The 14,288-nt window shown below is 40.4% G+C and overlaps 1 protein-coding gene across 1 annotated transcript in view; it reads right to left on the bottom strand.

The window, feature by feature from the left end:
- Positions 1 to 1,789: 1,789 nt before the first annotated feature.
- Positions 1,790 to 14,288, bottom strand: part of usp10 (ubiquitin specific peptidase 10) — an 89,359-nt gene continuing 76,860 nt past the window's right edge. Inside the window, exon 14 of the mRNA XM_041191519.1 lies at positions 1,790 to 3,698. Coding sequence (XP_041047453.1) covers positions 3,511 to 3,698 — 188 coding nt within the window. The 3' untranslated portion in view covers positions 1,790 to 3,510. The remainder of the gene's footprint in view (positions 3,699 to 14,288) is intronic.

Raw genomic sequence — 14,288 nt, 5'->3', positions numbered from 1 at the left:
CGGTGAGATATCAGTGTAGCAAAACCTCTGGAGCAGCAGGGCAACATAAACACAAAAATCAGTTAGTTGTCTAACTGTGGATGTGCAAAGATTGAAGTTGCTGAGATTTACTCTTTAATGATGAGTGATGATAGCCTCACCATTATTCTTAACTCAAAATCCAAGCCATGATATTATATTTTCAGTGTATTTCTGGGGAATTTTACTTATGTCACTAAGTAAACTAAATTCAGCTTATTCTGCTGGCAAGTTTTATCTGGCTTTACCAGCAGTCTCCTTATTTGAAAAAAGGTATCATTGTGTCAGCAGTTCAGAGAAGGTTCACTCAACTCATTCCTGGGATGAGGAACTTATCTTATGAAGAAAAGTTGAATAGGTTGGGCCTTTACCGACTGGAGTTTAGATGAGAGGTGGTCTTACTGAAACATGCAAGATCCTGAGGGGATTTGATAGGGTAGATATAGGGAGGATGTTTCCACTTGTGGGAGAGACTAGAACCACAAGAATAAGAGGTCTGCCATTTAAGATGAGGAGGATAAATTTTTTCTCTCAAAGTGTCATATGTGGAATACTCCCCAGAAAGCAGTGGAGGCTGAGTCATTGAATTTATTCAAGGCAAAGTTAGACAGATTTTTGATAGACAAGGGAGTCAAGGTTTATGGGGGGCAGATGGCAAAGTGCAATTGAGACCACAGCCAGATCAACCATGACCTCATTGAATGGCACAGCAGGTTTTAAAGGCTGAATGGCCTAATCCTGTTTTTAAGTCCTATGTTCCTAAAAGCCAAAAATATGAGAATTCATAGTTGAACTCTAATCTCTACCGCATCTTCTGGCCTATCAGTAAAATCAAGTCTAAATAAAAACTGTGAAGGTACTAGACGTAATTACAAAATTAAGACTTCGGGAAAAACACATTCACTTCATTTTAACTCAGAGTAACTTGTTGCTTGCTTAGAGGATTGGTTTCCTGGGCTGTGCAGCCAAACCAAACATTGTCCCAAGAACTGAAGGCCAATTATGTCAGTTTTATGAATGAAGTTCATATAGTGCCACCAAATAATTATGCGCCATGCACAAACTGGCAGCTGCTTTTGAGACAGTGTGTTTAACTTCACCTCAATCTGCCAAACTAAAGCAAACAAAGCATAAAAATAAATAATTTTTTTTTCCAAGTGACCCATCTGTTTGTATACCACTGGGCTGCTAAAATTACTTAAGTAAACCATTGCTGTGGTGTAATCGGTTTTGTGGTAGAGAGCTGGCTCTAATTGGAGATTTTAAACTTTATCAACCGTCTCCCCAAGTAGGAAAGTTTCACAAATTCCTTACTTGTGTCAATAGGTACAGTCGATCTGTAACATAATGCATCGCTTTGAGCAATGTGATAAAACCAGTTCCAATTATTAACTGCACTGATATATTATTTTTAGTCAGCATGCAGCTCTCTGCTCACATCAGAATTGGAAAATGGTAGCAAGTTACTGGAGAAAGGAGTTGCTGGCACCCATATTAAAACTTCTCATGAAAGAACAATTTTAATACTAGTCAATTTTCAAGTTAGATATTAACCACACAGTTTAACCAAGGAGTAGTTTTAAAAAAAAATTGTAGCTGAATTTATTGTGGCATTTGCAGGATTAAACCTTCAAATAGCAGGCAACAGATACTGTGCAAATATGGAACCATTTTTGCCATTATTCTGATAAATAAAGCACATTACATAAATGAAGATTCGAGCAGAATATAGGGACAAGCTCCTTGGTAAAAGAGATTACACGTTGCAATATTTCATAGTAATAGACTTTTATTCAAGGTAGTTTTTCTGCAAGACAACAAATTAACTCAAGATCAAGTTCACAGAATCTAAAAGCAAATCATTTGGTTACCACGTATGTATAGTTCTTAAAAAGCTCTGAAAATATCTCACATTAAAATGTCAGCCATGTTTGGTCATTTAAGAAAGGATTTCGAGGTACTGGGGAAAGTTTTCAATTAGGGAATGCACAAGTTAGAGATAAAAAGTTGGGAAAATAAATCTTTGAATACATGAACTGAACAGATCATCAAGCAAAAATTGCAGATAGCTGTCTATCAATCCCTTGCAACCAAACATGGAAAAGGTTTTAGAAACAGAGACCAATCCCCAGCACCAGCTACCCTCCAACCCAACAGAATCCTATATCCTCAAAAACCAATAACTAAAAGCATTTGCCACAGCCGAATGGCTCGAGTGGAATTTCTTACGGCAGTAATACGAGTTCAGTTCATTAAAATGCAGGTGCACTTCAATTCAAACAGTTAGCTCATGAAAAGTATGGCAATTAGGAGGACTTCTTTTGATGAGACAATTGCTAGCTTATTGGACAGGTGGTAACATTTAATTGACCCAAACAAGCAACCAATTCCACTGGCATGTGAATAAGTTGGCGAGATCTATATAATGGTTGTGTGGCAATCAATAGTGGAATGAGTTGCCAGTTAACTGCAAATTTGTAAAAATGTTACAATTAGCAAACAAAAACATAGCATTTAAAGTACAGGAAAATTTCACAGGGAAGTGTTTCTTTTTGTTACAGCCCCACAGAGGTTGGTCAGACAAATAAAAACCAAAAGGTGGTTTATCTGAATGTTTTTGAATGGGTAACTATCATGAAATTCTAGAACTGCAGAGGGTTTTAAAGTTTATAATTTTCTGGTACCAATACGGGGCAAGTTGAAACAGACGGTTCACAAATCAATGCTCTTTGCAGCATTGTGATTATGCGTCCAATTCAGGCCCCAAACAGTTATTTAAAGAGCTTGTAATGAATTTATTAACTGATGGGCGACAAACTCAATTTTCTATAAATATCACTAAATTGTGTACAGCTCCATTTCAACAATTAGAGAAGAGCAAAACCACTGAAAGTAAACAAAGCCAGACTGAACTGTTAATGGAATTATATCAATCATCTTTTTTTATATCAAGTATCAATTGTGTACACAGAAGCATAATTGCAATCAGAAGTCTTAGTAACTGCATTAAGGTTACAATCACCCATCTACGCAGACTCAACATTTCAACCTCAAATGTGGATTTGCATGTTATTTTGTAACGTGCAGTTTTAAGCTTTCTCGTTAAGCATTTTTTTTAAACTGTCAGCATCCTACTGCTACTCAACACCCAGTAATCACACACGCAAGTTTTTCTCATCAAAACACCAAAGCATTCAGTACAATGGAACACTTTTCCCTCCCCCAAAAACACGGGCTCAAGTGTTACCTATTATCAAAAGCGAAAACATTAGCGACTGATGTGTATGAAGTTAAATGTAATGAAAGATGTCACATATAGACATAAATCTACAAGATTTGCTGCTGGTGCACATCTCCAGGTTTTTTCCCATTTAAACTTTAATCTGAAGTTACTGAGAGTGGATTTGAAAAGTTGCAATGAGGGAGGGAAGGGTTTATCTGACAGTTGGTGCTCTGGGAGGCAAGATGCTAGGGCAACAGAGCAGTGAATGTTCACAGCAGATCAACTCGGCGATAGTACAGGAGGTAGGCTGTACGTTCAGCAGAGGGCTTCACAACCTGGTACTGATTTATCACTTTCACTATCTGGTCATCAATGCGCAGCCAGCCGTTAAGACCAATGTGGAAGACATCTGTAGTGTAATGTCCACCAGTTGCACTGTTTCCATGGTGATAGACAACTGAAAAGAGAAAGAAAAATACTGTGGGGCACTGAAAATAAATGATATATTTTACACTAATATTCTACAATCAATAATAGTCAATATTCTGCAGCTGATATTTCCAAACTCTTACAAATACAAGCACAATTTATATATTTTAATATAATGGATTTAGGGTTCTTGAATCTTTTGCTTTTATAATAAGATCACACAGATAAGTAAAGACAGTAAAGGCATTTCAGCCTATTTAGCTTATGCTTCTATAGAAAAACTTATGGTCCACTCCAAATTTTGGATCAGTAACTTGCAATTTTACCTTATGTAACACCTTTTTATAAATAAAAACAGAATTACCTGGAAAAACTCAGCTGGTCTGGCAGCATCGGCGGAGAAGAAAAGAGTCGACGTTTCGAGTCCTCATGACCCTTCGACAGAACTTGAGTTCGAGTCCAAGAAAGAGTTGAAATATAAGCTGGTTTAAGGTGTGTGTGTGGGGGGCGGAGATTTTCCTTTTCCCACCTATTTCCATTTTTTTAAAAAAAACACCCCCACTAGAGCTATACCTTGAGTGCCCTACCATCCATTCTTAATTAGCACATTCGTTTAGATAATATCACCAACTTTAACACCTATGTGTTCTTTTGTACTATTGTTGTTGACATCTTTTGATGATCTGCTTCTATCACTGCTTGTTTGTCCCTACAACCACACCCACCCCTCCTCCACCTCTCTCTCTCTCCGCCCCCCCACACACACCTTAAACCAGCTTATATTTCAACTCTTTCTTGGACTCGAACTCAAGTTCTGTCGAAGGGTCATGAGGACTCAAAACGTCAACTCTTTTCTTCTCCGCCGATGCTGCCAGACCTGCTGAGTTTTTCCAGGTAATTCTGTTTTTGTTTTTGTTTTGGATTTCCAGCATCTGCAGTTTTTTTGTTTTTACCTTTTTATAAATGTCTAGTGGTAGATTTTGGAACTAGAGAGTTCCTTGTTATGTTTCAATTATCTGGTATTTCAAAACAATACAAATCCAAGGAAACTGTTGCCATATCTGTGTTCATAATAATGCACGATTCACCGGTACTCTTCGATTACACTACTTATAATCAGTCTCTCGCATGCTTCTCTGTATAAGCAAACTGCACAAGACTGCCCCAAAGTTTTCTTCCCTGCCTCCAGAACATGCATGCATGCACGCACAAGGACGCACACACACGAGCCCCACCCCAACCCCCTGCATTTTTGAAAACCCTGAAGGGAAGGTGATCTAAATTTACCATCTGAAGTTGCCTTTGCTGACATAGACCAAGAAGCTCTGAGAAGGCTTTAAGTAAAAGTTGTTTTGGCCAACACAGCAGCCTGGCGTCCTTTGAAGTTAAGTATAATATACAGTAATAATTTCTGTAGCTGAAACGTCCAAGCATGCAAACACTTCCTGCGGTTTGCAGTCCACCAGAAAAAAATCAAAACTGTCCAGGTGAGAAGTATGAATTAAATACAAATCCTAAATCCATTGAAATTATGGAGTATAACTTCAGTTGCACCTCCACAATCCAAAAACTTTACTTATGTACCTATTTCGCCTATTGCTCATCTATCTAAATTAACACAAATTTAAAAGAGGAGAAAAACTACCAATAAATAGTCATCTTGGGGTTTTAGATCAGAAGGTCTTGTAATGGTAAAATTCAAACTATCTGAAATTTATCTGTTTAGAATTGAAAAGTCCTGTGCTTACTTTCATAGAAATATTATACTATCACTGCACCAGTTTTTGGGAGAAGTTAAATTATTCTAAGCAATTTCTAATTAAACAGTTGAGTAGACGCAAATAAGCTGCACAAATCATAAGGTCTCTGTCCTTGCAGAGCATGACTGCTCTGCCTCTATCAATATATGTGTTAGCTCTCCAAAACATACTTCATTCACAATGTTATAATTCACCTGTTCACATGAGTTTTATGAAAAGGATTCATAAAACTAATGCAGCATATAAAGAATGAATACTTATTATGCAACGCTCTGTTTATCAGCATCTCAAATTTTTGAACGATGAGTTGCGCACACGTTACACTTGCAGGCTCAGCTGACTTAAAGCCAGCCAGCCAGTTTTATAGTTTTCCACCCAATGCTCTTGTACTGCCGCACACCCACCCCCCACTGGCCCCGGATGGGCATCAGGCAGCCAGTTTACATGATTCATTTTCAAAAGCACAAATGTCAAAGCTATGACTTATATCCATTTATTAAAAAGAGCCATGTCATCAGTATACAAGTTGGTTGCTACAATTACAATTTCATTCGGCTAACAAGTTCTTGTTGCCTTGCATGCTTTTGTAACATTAAAGCATGTCAGGTATCAATTAAACAGCCATAAACTCCAAACAAGCGGTGCAAAGTTAATCAAAGGCTCAAATATCCTCTGAATTCTTGTTTGTGAGCTGGACCAACACCAGGTACTTTAAACATGGAAACTGCAGTTTTTAGTATTGATTTAGCAATACAAATCAATGAAAAGTTTAAAAGTGAATTTTCATAGCTGGGTCAACCGACTCTGATCAGATGGCATTTGATCTAGAAAAAAATGTTACTGAGTTTAAAGAAAAGAAATACACATTTCTATAGTCTTACCAAACCTTCTGGGTTTTCCAAAACACTTCAGTGCATTACTTTTTTGCAAAGTCATGCATGTAAACATGGTAGCCATTTGACACATGGCAAAGTGCCATTAAAAAGCAAACAATACGATCTATTAAACTTCTTGTTGAGTCCATTGCTGACCAAACTGATATAAAAAGTGTATTTTTGAATTTTACTTCAAAAAGTCCTTACCTCAAATTAAACAGCATAAACAATCTAATAGCTAATAAAGTATCTCATGTTCCCTCTAATTGTTTCCAACCATGCACAGAATGAATTTTGTTACGCGCACCAACATCGAGGCAGTGTGTGGATGTGTGCCACCAGTAGAAACAAAAACACCCAATATATTAATATATATTTTTAGAACGTTACCATGGGTATGGAAGAAAGAAAGAAAACCATCTCCAGTCATTGACACGCTAACATGTTAGTCCACGAATTACTAGATTTACTGAATCCCAATTTTAAATTTACCATGGCAGCATTTGAACTCACGTTTTAAATTCGGTGCAATAACCACTACACTACCATTTATGGGAGAAGCATTTATTTTTACAATGTAGCTTATATTTTAGTCATTTGACAGACAAGTCAAATTGGTAGCCATGGATCAAGACAAGGCCTTTTGTTTCAATTTGACAAGCTCAAAATGGAAAGAGCTGAGGTGGCTTGTATTTTGAATCGATAGATTCAGATTGAGTGTTTTCTTTACTTAAACTGTGATGAACAGAGGGGGAAATAGCTCAGTAACTGCTTCACATCAACATAATCAGGCAGAGGTAAAGAGTCTCTGTGAATTTGAGGATGGCTGTTGTGAGCTGGTGGGTGAGGGTCAGAGAGGGAGACAATGTCCATGTAAATTAGATGAACACTGAAAGAGGAAACTATATCTGGAAAAGTGTGTTGTGGTGAAGGGAGAATGGAATCCCACGGAGAATGACCACTGAGGTAGTTTTTGGAAGAGAGCAGCATTTATTCCACCTACAATTTTTTAAAAGATTAAAAATATATGAATTGTGAAATAACAAACCTGTTCACTATTTTAAAGTGAACTGATTTTCACAATACATACAGAAATGAATGGGGAGATGTAGTGTTTGGAAGAATGCACAGCTTAAAATGTCCCATGAGCTAACCCCAAGTACCTTTGCGTTATTTCGAGATCAGAGCTAGGAATCCAAAACTTTTCACAAACTCCCTAAGAGACGCCCTTGTGTTTTTCATGTATCAAATGTCTTTGGGATCATTCTTCCTTTTAATAATTCTACAAAACCAGATGCAGCAGGATGACTAGATCAGTGGTACTAACTGGCCCAAAAATCCACTTGCAAGCTCTTTCAACTTGATCACCCGCTCGCCGTGTCTATTCCCGAGCCTTCCGCACATTGCTGCTCTTCCAAACCTCTCTCTTGTGGCCCTTCTCCTGAGCCTGAGTTGGGTGGGTGGGGGGTGCGCGCGAAGACAGCGAGTTGGGTGGTTGGGGGGCGGTGGCGAGAGGGCCTCAGAAAAAAGAAGTGCTGACATAGTTTTGGGCTCCAAGAACTGACAGAAATGAATTTTGGCTGTAAACCCACCAGATTAATCATGTCAGGCTTGGCTCTCGTTTGTCAATTTCTTGTCATGGGGGAGTCTACCAGTTCTTTGCGCATAGACTAGAGTCTTGCCCTCCCTCAGATGAGGGATCAGTGCTCCTCCATATTGAACATCACTTGGAGGAAGCACCGAGGGTGGCAAGGGTGCAGAATGTACTCTGGGTGGGGGATTTCAATGTCCATCACCAAGAGTGGCTCGGTAGCACCAATACTGACCGGGCTGGCCGGGTCCTAAATGACACAGCTGCTAGATTGGGTCTGTGGCAGGTGGTGAGGGAATCAAGAGGGAAAAACACACTTGACCCCATCCTCACGCATCTGTCCATGATGGTATCAGTAGGAATGACCACCACACAGTCCTGGTGGAGACAAAGTCCCACCTTCACATTGAGGATACCCTCCATCGTATTGTGTGGCACTACCACCACGCTAAATGGGATAGATTTCAATCAGATCTAGCAATTCAAGGCTGGGCATCCATGAGGCGCTGTGGACCATCAGCAGCAGCATTGCACTAGAGTACAACCTGTAACCTCATGGCCCGGCATATACCCCTCTCTACCATTACCATCAAGTCAGGGGATCACCCCTGGTTCAATAAACCGTGGAGGGCATGCCAGGAGCACCACCAGGCATACTGAAAAATGAGGTATCTACCTGGTGAAGCTATAACACAGAACTACTTGAGTGCCAAACAGCACAAGCAGGTAATAGAAAAAGCTAAGTGATCCCATAACCAATGGATCAAATCTAAGCTCACAGTCCTGCCACATCCAGTCGTGAATGGTGGTGAACATTAAACAACTCACTGGAGGAAGAGGCTTCACAAATATCCCCATCCTCAATGATGGAGGAGCCCAACACATCAGTGCCAAAGATAAGGCTGAAGCATTTGCTACAATCTTCAGGCTGAAATGCCGAGTGGATAATCCATCTCAGCCTCCTCCGGAGGTCCCCTGAATCACAGATGCCAGTCTTCAGCCAATTCAATTCACTCCACGTGATATCAAGAAAAGGCTGAAGATACTGGATAATGCAGACTACAGGCCCTGACAGTATCTCGGCAATAGTACTGAGGACTTGTGCTCCAGAACTTGCCGCGACCCTGGCCAAGTTATTCCAGTACAGCTACAACACTGGCATCTACCCGGCTATGTGGAAAATTGCCCAGGTATGTCCTGTACGCAAAAGGCTGGACAAATCCAACCGGGCCAATTACCACTCCACCAGTCTACTCTTGATCATCAGTAAAGTAATGGAAGGGGTCATCAACAGTGCTATCAAGTGGCACTTGTTTAGCAATAACCTGCTCACTGATGGCCATTATGGGTTCCGCCAGGGCCACTCAGCTCCTGACCTCATTACAGCCTTGGTTCAAACATGGACAGAAGAGCTGAACTCCCGAGGTGAGGTGAGAGTGACTGTCCTTGATATCAAAGCCACATTTGACAGAGTGCAGCATCAAGGAGACCTAGCAAAACTGCAATTAATGGGAATCAGGGGGAAAACTCTCCACTGATTGGAGTCATACCTAACACAAAGGAAGATGGTTGTGGTTGTTGGAGGTCAGTCATCTCAGTTCCAGGACATCACTCTAGGAGTTCCTCAGGGTAGTGTCTTCAGCCTAACCATCTTCAGCTGCTTCTATTATTTAAATGAAAATATACCCTCCAAAAAAGTTCAGCAGTGGGGGGATCTGGCTGTTCTTTTCATGAAACACAAAAAGTTAGCATGCAGGTTCAGCAAGTTAATTAAGGCAGCAAATGGAATTTTGGCCTGTATTGCTAGGGGGTTGGAGTTTAAAAATAGGGAAGTCTTGTTACAACTGTACAGGGTGTTGGTGAGGCCGTACCTGGAATACTATGTACAGTTTTGGTCCCTGTATTTAAGAAAGGATATACTGACATTGAAGGCAGTGCAAAAGAGATTCACTAGGCTGATTCCTGGGATGAAGGGGTTGACTTATCAAGAACGGCTAAACAGGTTAGGCCTTTATTCATTAGAGTTTAGAAGAATGAGGGGTGATCTTATTGAAATGTACAAGATTCTGAGGGGGCTTGAAAGGGTAGATGTTCAGGAGATGTTTCCACTTGTAGGGGAATCACAAACTAGGGGACATAGTTATAGAATAAGGGGACACTCATTTAAAACTAAGATACAAAAAGGAATTTCTTCCCTCAGAGGGTAGTGAATGTCTGGAATTCTCTACCCCTGAGAGTTGTGGAGGCTAGATCACTGAAAGAATTTAAAGAGGTAGACAGGTTTTTGAAATTTCGGGGAGCTAAGGGCTATGAGGAGCTGGCACAAAATAGTTGAGGCCTAAGATCAGCCATGATCTTATTGAATGGTAGGCTAGGCTTGAGGGGCCGAATGGCCTACTCCTGCTCCTATTTCTTATGCTCTCAAGCTTCAGTAATGACCTTTCATCCATAAGGTCAGAAGTGGGGATGTTCGCTGATGATTGCACATTGTTCAGCACCGTTCGCCACTCCTCAGGTACTTAAACAGTCCATGTCCAAATGCAGCAACATCCAGGCTTGGGCTGATAAGTGGCAAGTAACATTCATGCCACACAAGTGCGAGGCAATTACCATCTCTAGATGGTAGAGAGAATCTAACCATCGACCCTTGACGTTCAATGGCATTACCATCACTGAATCCCCCACTATCAACGTCCTGGGGGTTACCATTGACCAGAAACTGAACTGGACTAGCCATATAAATACTGTGGCTACAAGAGCAGGTCAGAGGTTAGGACGAGTAACTCACTTCCTGACTCCCCAAAGCCTGTCCTCCATCTACAAGGCACGTCAGGACTGTGATGGAATATGCTCCATTTGAGTGTGGCAGCTCCCACAACACTCAAGAAGCTTGGCACCATCCAGGACAAAGCAGCCCGCTTGATTGGCACCAACTCCACAAACATTCACTCCCTCCACTACCGACACACAGTAGCAGTGTATACAAGATGCACTGCAGGAATTCACCTAGGCACCTTAGACAGCGTGACCACTATCCTCTAGAAAGACAAGGGTAGCAGATAGATGGGAATATCACCACCTTGAAGTTCCCCTCCAAGTCATTCATCATCCTGACTTGGAAATATCCTGACTGTTCCTTCACTGGGCTAGGTCAAAATTGTGAAGCTCCTTTCTTAACAGCACTGTGGGTGTACCTGCACCACATGAATTGCGCGGTTCAAGAAGGCAGCTCACCACCACCTTCTCAAGGGAAACTAGGGATGGGCAATAAATGCTGGCCCAGTCAGCGAAGCCCAAATCACATGAATAAATTAAAAAAACGTAATTTAACCATCAGGATGATTGCAGCTTTAATATTAACTATACGGCGCTTGATGGACTATTGCGCACCATGCAGATGAACAACTTGGAGGGAACAATGTCTGCACATTTGTTTGGGGTTCACCTTGACTGACAGTCAAGCTTTGCTTAAGTTACACTGATTATGCTGCCAGTCTGCCTATATGATCCCTTTTTAAGTTGGTATAATCAACTAAACTTTTCAAAGAATTTAATGCCAGCCAGTGTGCTAGCATTGCCCATGCAAAAACCACCACGCAGAGTAGAAGTGTGTTTGATTACCAGATTTAAAGTCCAACATGTAAATACTTCAAACTGATGTACTAACAGTCCCACAAAGTTTGATTAAGCTTTTTTGAAGATAAAATATATCAAATAATTTGAAAACCTGCCATAACAGCTGCCCACATGTCTAATACCACCAATATATTAGACTGTAATGAGTCTTCTACTAAAGGGAGGTAGCTAGGAACATAAAATGGAAGGAAATTATAATTTGGCTGATATATTTACAAGAGGAAAAGGTAGTTTGATGGAATGTTGTGATCAAATTTCAACAAGTAGCAGAGACAGCATGGTAACACGTTTCATTGACTGGCTTATGTCAGCATTTTACTTTCATGAACACCAAGGGCTAAAACTGCTATCCAGCAGTGAAATCTCTGCAAAGACCAAACAGACCACTGACTAACCCCAGAAGCCGACAATCCCACTTACAAAGGCATGACAATGCCATAGCAACCAATGACGCATTTGAAGATAGAGAGTACTGTACTAAACCAGAGTACTGTTTTTCTGTGGTTTGGAGAGTTTACAGGACATTTTATCCCTTGTCATAAAGCTGCAAAAACATTCCAACAGTCCCAAAAATAACAATTTCTCAAAAAAACTGAAAATTCAATAGACAACAATTTTGTGTGTAAGGAAATGCCAATAATTAATTTTTTTACTAAAATGTATATCATAACTGAAAAATTATATAGATTCAAGTTGTACTTCAGCCAAATGTAAATTTATAAACTGGCTAGGTCTTAGTTTTCCTTGAGCCACAGCATGAATAAACCACTTTGAAAATACTAAAATCACAAAATGTAAATCATTTCTCCCAACTCTCAATACTACAGCCATAAGTGTATTGAAATAATTTTTATTCACTACATAAGATCCAAATAATTAATTTAACATTGCAAGGGGCAATCCGATTCAAATTTCATGGAGCAGTCATCATACAAGGTAATACCAAAGCAGATAAGTGCTAAGATAAAAGCAAAATACTGTGGATGCTGGAAATCTAGAACAAAAAAGAAACCTGGAAAAACTCAGCAGGTCTGACAGCATCTACAGAGAAGGATACAGTTGACGTTTCGAGTCCGTATGACCTTTTATCAGACCTATGACATATAGAAATGAGATGAAATATAAGCTGGTAGATGGGGACAGGAGAGCTCGATAGGGGACCAGTGATAGGTGGAGGCCAAGAAGAGACTGCCAAAGATGTCATAGACAAAAGGACAAAGGGGTGTTGACGGTGGTGATATTATCTAAAGGATGTGCTAATGGGGACATTAAGGGAAGCAAGCAGGACAAGCTAGTGGCAGATGGCCCTAGTGCGGGTTCGGTGGGGGGGAAGGGATCAAAATGGGCTAAAAGGTGGAGATGAAACAATAGATCGAAATAAATTTAAAAATAGGAGGGAAGAGAAAAAATATAGGAATAAAAAAATTATAAATTATTGGAAAAAGGGGAATCGGAAAGGGGGTGGGGATAGAGGAGAGAGTTCACGATCTGAAATTGTTGAACTCAATATTAAGTCCAGAAGACTGTAAAGCGCCTAGTCAGAAGATGAGGTGCTGTTCCTTCAGTATGCGTTGAGCTTCACTGGAACATTGTAGCACTGGGCCATGCTTGCGGACAGACCTCCCTGTCGCTTGCCATTTCAACACACCACCCTGCTCTCATGCCCACATGTCCATCCTTGGCCTGCTGCAATGTTCCAGTGAAGCTCAACACAAACTGTAAGAACAGCACCTCATCTTCTGACTGGGCACTTTACAGTCTTCCGGACTTAATATTGAGCTCAACAATTTCAGATCATGACCTCTCTCCATCCCCACCCCCTTTCCGATCCCCCTTTTTCCAATAATTTATAATTTTTTTTACTTTTTTTTTCCTTTTCCCTATTTTTAAATTTATTTCGATCTATTGTTTCATCTCCACCTTTTAGCCCATTTTGATCCCTTCCCCCCCACCGAACCCGCACTAGGGCCATCTGCCACTAGCTTGTCCTGCTTGCTTCCCTTAATGTCCCCATTAGCACATCCTTTAGATAATATCACCACCGTCAACACCCCTTTGTCCTTTTGTCTATGACATCTTTGGCAGTCTCTTCTTGACCTCCACTTGGCCCTCTATCGAGCTCTCCTGTCCCACCCCCTTCTACCACCTTGTATTTCATCTCATTTCTATGTCTTAGCTTTGACGAAGGGTCATACGGACTCGAAATGTCAACTGTATCCCTCTCTGCAGACAGCTGTCAGACCTGCTGAGATTTTCCAGGTATTTTTGTTTTTGTTCCAGCTAAGTGCTTTGATTGATTCTTGATGTGCTGAGCTCCCTAGTTAAGCCTCTGCACTGGTGATATTGGCCTCGTGACAAAGGGAAATGGAGCAAAATGACCCTATTCTCGATCATTATCTAGTGGCTCATGTAAGAATGATATGAGCATGTCTGATGAACAGTGCAGAACTAGACAATGTACTCCTTGATTGAACAGCTTTCTGTTACCACTGCCTGGGCTCTTAATAGTGAAAGCTGACATGAAAACTTGGAGGGTCGCTGCCACGCAGGAAGTAACCCTAGCAGACTCATCTCGCTATAGGACAAAGTAGTAATGTGAAGAGTTTCTAGAAGCATTGGAGATTTAACATTGTTACAATATAAAACATTTGCTTTAATTTGTTTTATAGTGTGGCAAAGTTAGAGTTCCATTCTAGAAGCGATTTTTAAAACTTAAATTTTTGATTCATATTGCAGGTAATAAAAAAGTTAAACAT

Source organism: Carcharodon carcharias, chromosome 7, assembly GCF_017639515.1.
Source record: "Carcharodon carcharias isolate sCarCar2 chromosome 7, sCarCar2.pri, whole genome shotgun sequence".
Taxonomy (NCBI): domain Eukaryota; kingdom Metazoa; phylum Chordata; class Chondrichthyes; order Lamniformes; family Lamnidae; genus Carcharodon; species Carcharodon carcharias.
This window is presented reverse-complemented; position numbering and strand designations above follow the sequence as displayed.